The sequence below is a fragment of the Nicotiana tabacum genome, chromosome 20 (assembly GCF_000715075.1).
Source record: "Nicotiana tabacum cultivar K326 chromosome 20, ASM71507v2, whole genome shotgun sequence".
Classification (NCBI taxonomy): Eukaryota; Viridiplantae; Streptophyta; class Magnoliopsida; order Solanales; family Solanaceae; genus Nicotiana; species Nicotiana tabacum.
The window spans coordinates 68183132-68191015 of record NC_134099.1 but is presented as its reverse complement, the minus strand read 5'-3'; the positions used below and the strand labels follow the sequence as shown (position 1 = coordinate 68191015).

At 37.1% G+C, this 7884-nt stretch overlaps 1 protein-coding gene across 1 annotated transcript; it reads right to left on the bottom strand.

Moving 5' to 3' along the window:
- Positions 1-345: 345 nt before the first annotated feature.
- On the bottom strand, positions 346-702 carry LOC142174401 (calcium uniporter protein 3, mitochondrial-like). The gene has a single exon (XM_075240189.1). It carries the CDS (start codon positions 700-702, stop codon positions 346-348), a length of 357 nt encoding a protein of 118 aa, XP_075096290.1.
- Between the last annotated feature and the right edge of the window lie 7182 nt (positions 703-7884).

Below are 7884 nucleotides of genomic sequence, written 5' to 3'. Positions count from 1 at the left end.
TTTATTAATTTCTACTTTTTCTTCTATTTCCCTTATTTTCTTATTCACCATAGTTGTGCAACTTTTACCTGATGGGGACGGAGCAAAACGACGTCACCGAAAAATGATGACGCTGCCTGAATCGTCCAACAATCTTTGCAAACTCCAAACCCTGTTCTATGTTGCTAAAGACCAAGTATCTGAGAGGCCTCCACTAATTATAAATACTCTCCTCTGTATTCTTGGGTACTTCAAAAAAACTGATTAAAGATATGGAAGATGAGCATGTAGGAGCAGAAGCCACTCAAGAAGAAAGGGAAACTACAAAAAGAAGAAGAAAATTACTGGAATAAAATCAATATGGAACTAAAAGATGAAGAGAAACTCAACGAATTTAGAGTACAAAATGGAGTTCATCGGCATATCTCTAACTCTCAATCTCACTTTCTCCAACTGATAAAACCTCAAAATTTTCCTAGCATCATTCACTGTAATTTTCCCCATCGTCTCCCCCGGAAAATCCGCCATCTCCGTCGTCGGAGCCATTGGCGCTAGGACTTCAAATCTAATCCTTTCTCCGGTAACATTCATAGACCTCAATTTTTCTCTCAATTTATCTCCCATAGGAATTGATAAAAATTCCGGCAGTCTAGCTCCATGGTTAATTTCTCTTTCTTGGAGGAACTGGCAGAACAAGGCGGAGTCAATAAACCCAGCCACCATTTTCTTCTTCTTTTTTGGTTTTCCTTATAGATTCTATTTTTTTTAATTTTACAATCTTTTTAATGAATAATAACAGATACACGAGCCATTTGAACGTGACTTGTACGCACTATATCCACCTAAGATAAGCTACCACCACATAAACATAGTCTGGTCAAAGGTATTTATTAGTTGTAGGTTTTACCAGTTTGAGTGTTTAAATGGGAAAGATAAAAGTTTGTGTATCGGCTTTCAAAAGCCCTATAAGTTTAAGTGGCCACGAAGCCATTTCACCTATATATATATATATATCCTCACCATTAGATCCTCAACCTCTCTCAGTCATTAACCTCACAGCCACTCGGCATAACAGTAGAAATCAGGGAACTCAGTCCGAACAGTTCTCACATTTTAAGTAGTACAGTGATAACACCAGTTTTAATCAATAAACAGATAAAACATGACTAAGGATATGCTTTCAAACAAATGGAGTGAGGAAAAACTGTAAAAATGCCCCCAATGGTCTCAATAGGTCGGCACATAGCCCCAAACATGGCATACAACCCATAATACAGTATAAATGTCTAAAATACTGAATATCATAAGATCTCAAATCAAATACGCGGCTTAATAGTCGCTACGGGATGGATCAAGTCACAATCCCTACCGGTGCGCGCCCACACACTCATCACATAGCATGTGCGTCACCTCATTTGTCCACACAATTCGAAATAGTACCCTCAGTTTCAGGTTTAGAATGGTTACTTACCTCAAACCGGGTGAGTTACTACTCCGCGATGACTTTGCCTCTCACCTCGGCCTCAACTCGCTGAATCTTTCCAAAATTAGAATCATAACATTAGAATATGCTAAAGGAACGAAGCCCAAGCGAAAATAATTAAATTGTACCAAAAATCCCGAAATTGGCCAAACTCGACCCCCGGGCCCACGTCTCAAAACTCGATAAAAATCACGTCAATGGAATCCTTATCCTCCTACGAGTTCATACATACCAAGAATACCAAAATGCGACCACAAATGGCCCCTAAAATACCTAGATTAAAGTCTCAAGTTTCCAAGCTCTAACTCCCCAATTTAGGCTTCAAATTCCCCAAATTTCATCTTTAATTAGGTAGAAATAACAATAGGATCGAGCATTATGTTCAAAATTCTTACCTTTAACAAGTTCTCCTTGATTCCCTCTTCAATCTCTCTAAAAAGCTAAAAACCGAGTAAAAATGGTGAACTTAGGCCAAAACTCGCAAAAATGGCCTTTTAAACATTGTGCCCAGCGATCAGAAGTCCTTCTTCGCGAACGCGTTCAAAGCCTCACGTTCGCGAAGCACAAAATTCCATTGTCCAAAATTCTCCTACGCGAACGCGATCGCATCATCACGTACGCGATGCCTCAGCCTCACCAACCATCGCGAACGCGGTCAGGCATCTCTCAAACGGAATGCTTCCCATTCCGACTCTTCGCAAACGCGGGACCCCCTCGCAAACATGAAGGCCAAATATGATGCCTCCCTTCTTCACCCTTCGCGAACGCGAGGGTCCCTCGCGAATGCGAAGAACAAAATGCCTGCAACAGCTGAAACCAAAATCTGCAACTTTCCTTTAACTTAAAATGGTCCGTTCAACTATTCAAAATACACCCGAGGCCATCGGCACCCCAACCAAGCATGCCAACATATCCCATAACCTTATTCAAACTTGTTCCAACCTTCGGAATGCCAAAAACAACATCAAAACACCAAAATTACATCAGATTCAAGCCTAAGAATCCAAGAACTTCTAAATTTAGCTTTTGATAAAAAACTCAACCAAACCACGTCTGAATGACCTAAAATTTTGCACACATTCAAAATGACACAACAAAACTACTACAACTCTCGGAATTCCATTCCGATCCCTGTATCAAAATATCACCTATCAACCGGAAAACGTTAAAAATCCAATTCACCAATTCAAGCCTAAATCTACTTCGGACCTCCAAAATACATTTCCATCACGCTCCTAAGTCCCAAATCATCTCTCAAAGCTATATAAACCATTGGAACTCACATTCGAGCCCTCTAACATTTAATTCAACATCTGGTTGACTTTTTCAACTTAAGCTCCCTCAAAAGAGACTAAATATCTCAAACCTTGCCAAAACCTCTCCGAACCCGAATCGATCAACCCGATGACATGAAATACAACTGAACAAAGCAATAAGAAGTTGAAATGGGGGAAACGGAGTGATAACTCATGAGACGACTAGTTGAGTCGCCACATCAGAATAACCTGGACATTAAGTCTGAATAGGAGGTTTAACTTTATGACTCGCTATATGAATCCTTTTGTCATGACATCTAACATAATAATACATATTGAGAATTAACAACATCCAGTGAAACATTCCAAGCTATCAAGATCACCAATACTCCAAAATATCAATGAAAACTTTTTGGACAGTGTTAAATGATCATTAGATAACGAGAAATACTTACTTACAACTAGCTTAGGCAAAAGCGGCATGTGATTGCAACTCATCATTATAGTCATGAAAACAAGATCACGATTGAACTCTAAAGTAAATAATGCCAACATAGTTTGTCTTATACTTCCCCTTCTGTTCAATTTATCATGGTAAACACGCATGTTTGCTAACATAAATCATTTTAACATAGTACCATAAATATAACTGTTAATTGAAATCATTTAACCACGCAAATGAACATGGTAATGTAGGAATAACTATCAATGAGGGTCATTTTAATTATCTAAACAAAAGAAACATGATACTATAAACATGAGGATCATTCAAGCAGGAAAACATAATGATATAAGCATAAGGATTTTTTCAGTTAATTAAACAGGATAACATGAAGGTTTATGAACATCATTCAATCAGCTTAATCAACATATAATATAAGTATGGAAATAAATAAGCATCACTAAATTAACATAGCAATAATATGTAGAAAACATTGTTTACAACATAGAGATCAATTAATTAAATCCACGTAAGAAATTAAACAGGACTGTTCACAGTGATCACAATAATAAGCACAAAAATCATTTCAATTAGTTAGCAATACAAAAATGGTAATATACTTGTGAGAAACATAACTCACTGATCACTATAAGAAGTTGATTTAAACAACAACATAGGGAATAAACACAACAATTAGCAAGAAATATCAGTTAATTAAGTGAAGAACAACACAAGCATCAAAAACAAAATTGAAGGTCACATACTTGGCCGATGTGTGTCATGAAGAAGAGCATGCAAGCGATTAATAGAAAAAAAAACTCTGTAATAACACATGAAATAACCAAACAATTAAAGGGAGGTCAGCAGTCTACTAACCCTCTTCGGGGTAGCAAACCAAGTAGGAGTTTTTAGTTGTTTAGGGACCAAAGCTCACAATCAATTCTCAGTTGTTGAACTCGAGCAAAAATAAAAGAAAGAAAGGAAACCAGTGAAGAACTTTTAGAGTATTTAAATGGAGAACATTTAATAGAATTCTTAAAGTAGTTCGTGTGTTTGATGAGGGCACTAAAGCCCCCTATTTATAGTTGCAATCAAGACATAGGGTTCTAATTGAATTTCGAAAAAATTACTAGAAGGTGACGATAAACACTGATGAGAACAAGAGGGTAAAATATGAGAAAAATAGAGGGAAAAATTAGAAGGAGAGTTTACTTATTTGAAATAATGAATGAATTGGTTGTAGAAGAAAAATGGACCACCAGTTAAAACCAAAATCTATTAGTCACTGCGTTAGACCTTTGGACTAAAAACTGTCATGGTCATATCAAAGATTTGTAGTTGCATGTGCCGATTTGAATGAGCAAAGGAGAGGAATGATTAGATTCTCGCCCTTTGACATTTAGGATTAGGGTTTTGGGGATTGAGTTTTATAATTGGATGATGAATAAGGTAGGTTCGATTAGATTCGCGGTTGAAAGAGGGAAATGATGAAGCTCTTACTTGTCTTTGAATGACTTTGCACGATCTAGTTCTAGGTTTGTGAGATAGTAGGGTGTCAGAGGATGAGAGAAAAAAAGAGAGGAATGGGAAACAATGGAGTCCGGTCTTTGGTAGAATGATTACGGTGTGAGGTTTTTGTTAAAAATGAGAGATTGTATGGGAGTCGTTGGATCACTTAGATCAACAGTTGAGGATAAAACGGAGGCCGTTGAATTATTTTGATCCAACGGTTGTGATAAAACACTAGGAGGTTTTAAAATTCAAAGGGAATTATGGTTGATTTTGGATCGTTGATGACTTTGATCAATGATCCAGATGGATTGTATTCGTTGTTTTAGTGATATGGAGAGGTGACGTAGCGTGTTGTGATTGGTAGAGAGTGAGTGGCATGGATTACCAAGTAGGACACATAGTGGGGATGGCCGGACCGGGTGAGGGGCATTGGGCCAGCATATTTGGGCCAACTAAAAGGATATTAGGCTGGAATGAGCATTTAAATCATAGCCACTTGAATTAAAATCAATCAACTGCAATTGTCGCTTTTTAAAGTTTTAACCCCCTTTTATAATTATGTTAATTAAACTTATTTAATCCTAATAAATATAATAAAATACAATTAATGGGTATATTATTAATTAATTACTATAACTAATTTTAGATTATCAAAATAATTATAATACTCGTTATAAAATTATGACAGCTAGATGTTTGATTAAGTAAAGTAATTGAGTTTATATAATAATAAATATTTAAGACTAAATGATTATTAATATTGTTAGCTATTATTATACTTATTATCACCTATTACATTATTTATATTTGAGAAATAAATAATAGTAATTTTAAAAATACTTTACTATATTTATTGTTGATCAACAAGCGTAAAACTTTAATTTAAAATGGGGAGGGTGAAAGTTGGTCATCAAGAGCTGCCCCTCTTTGACAGAGACGATAAAAGATTTTGCTGGCAAAATAATTAACTTAATGACAAATTTTGCCCCGACATCAGGCATATACTGTAGAAATGGTGTATGAAATTGTGATATAGACCTATGAGATTATGGCTGAATTTGGCTTTGAATCGCCTACATATCTCGTGCTTTACGAGAATCGGGTCATAGGTAGTTCTGGAATGACAATTCAGAGAGTGTTATGCTTGCCGGAATTGCCTAGTATTATGCTATGACGATACTGCAAGACTGAAAGTTTTCGAGACCCAGTGACTTTGAATTTCACCTTGATTATAGGTTTTTGAAGGATGATGACAATTTTGGAGTTCTACTGATCGAATTGAGTTGGAGACTGGATCTTTGGCTTGCTTGTGAGTTTGTTGTCCCTCATAAGTATGGTAACCTGGTTTGTTGGTTAGAGGAAGTTCCACGTTGTAGTATTTGAACCTGCAAAAAGGAAGATACACACAAACTCATATATTGTAATACAAATATGTAAGGATATAATGCAAATATGTAGGAACAACAAAGCCTGGCCGTTGACGAGTCTTTTATTTTGGATCTCTAGGAAATGGGATGTTTGAATCTGAAGCCTCCGAGTCATGAAGCATTATTTGGGATGCCGGGAACAGGATGTTTTAACTTTGAAGCCTCCGAGGTGTGGAGCATTATTTTCGATGCTGGGGACGGGATGTTTGAATTTTGACTTTGAATGTTATTCGGACTGTGCACCATTCTGAAGTTGTCAGAGTGTTTGACATTGACTTTGAATTTTAATCTCTACACGATAAGAGTATTTGACTTTGAATTGAATTTCCTCGCAATGGGAATATTCAACTTTGAATTTGAATCTCCGTGCGATGGGAGTATTGGAATTTGAACCAAGCAAGAATGTAAAAATTCATGTAAGTTGCACAAATGATACATCAATACATTCAAGATAAAAAAATAAGAAAATATATGAGAATTCCCAAGAGATACTCTTCACTGTAGAACTAATTTGCGGCCGTTGATCGGCGAAGCGTGTGAAAAAATTTAACGGTCCATCCTTCGATTGGCAAAGTTGGCGATGAGGTTTGCAATGATCTATCTGAAATCTTTAATTTGGTAGGGTGACTTGGTAGCTATACAATCCGATGATGCATCCGGGCAAGACTTTACGACTATACAATGAGCTTCGATTGATAGGACGGATAGTGCAATCTGTAGAAGGCGCTCTGATTGGCAGAGAAAATGGTGTAATATATAGAAGACGCTCTGATTGGCAAAGCAGACGGTGTAATACGTACAAGGCACTCTGATTGATAAAGCGGAGGATGTTATCTGGTTGCATTGGAGCTTTGGCTTCGGGACACCTGCTTAGCTTTAGATGTATCATACTGAAACGAATTGAACAATAAAGGAGGATTGAGAGCTCATGAGGTTGTAGCAGGTCTGGCATCGATTCTGGTGTTATCTAGCGCCCTTTGATTCTTGTCGACTCTGTGGTCAAATAAAATTCTTAGTAGGGGAGGGGCGTATTACACCCCCCAAAGGGGGGAATGATGTTACGTCCCGCAATATTATGATGATATTACGCCTTGCAGTATTATATTATGATGATGTTACGCTTCGCAGTAATAAGTTACGACGATGTTGCACCCTGTAGTATTGTACGTTGAATTTGTCATAAGGTAATTGACATCAGTCCAAGTAAAAGATTATTTGGAGATTATAAGGATTATGCTATTTCACAAGTGATGAGTAAATTCGTGAAGGTGAAAGGGGAAGCAAGTCAAAGAAAATAAATTTTCGTCAAAGTTTGGCATTTTGGGGTAAAATACGGCCCAAGCTAAAATACCCGGTATCTATGGACTAGTACCATACAAGGTACCCCATGGCCATGATAGTAAGGTGTATAAAGTGTATTAAAAGTGAGTATCATTTTAAGTAAATTGAGATAATTCTTAATTATGTGGATAATCAGATAATTAATAATTTTTGGTGGGAGATTAATTAAGTAATTATAGGATTTTCGGATAAATTAAAATGTTGGGATAAGGCCTAATAGGCCCAAAAACGTGGCAACACAAGTTTGTATTGATCAAGCCAAAGAAATGACTCTTAAGTAATGTGAAAAGGTGTCACGACCCCAACCCCGGTCGTGATGGCGCCCAACACACTGCTAGGCAAGCCTGTCTCGAGCCTCTAATACAAGTTCAACAGCCTACTACATAAGCAGTCTAGATCTAGTACGAGTTCAAAAGTGCGGAAGACAAAAGGATAGAAGGGAGA

What these genes read in the sequence shown, in the direction of transcription:
- LOC142174401 (XM_075240189.1), bottom strand. Translation starts at nt 702, where the DNA reads ATGGTGGCTGGGTTTATTGACTCCGCCTTGTTCTGCCAGTTCCTCCAA.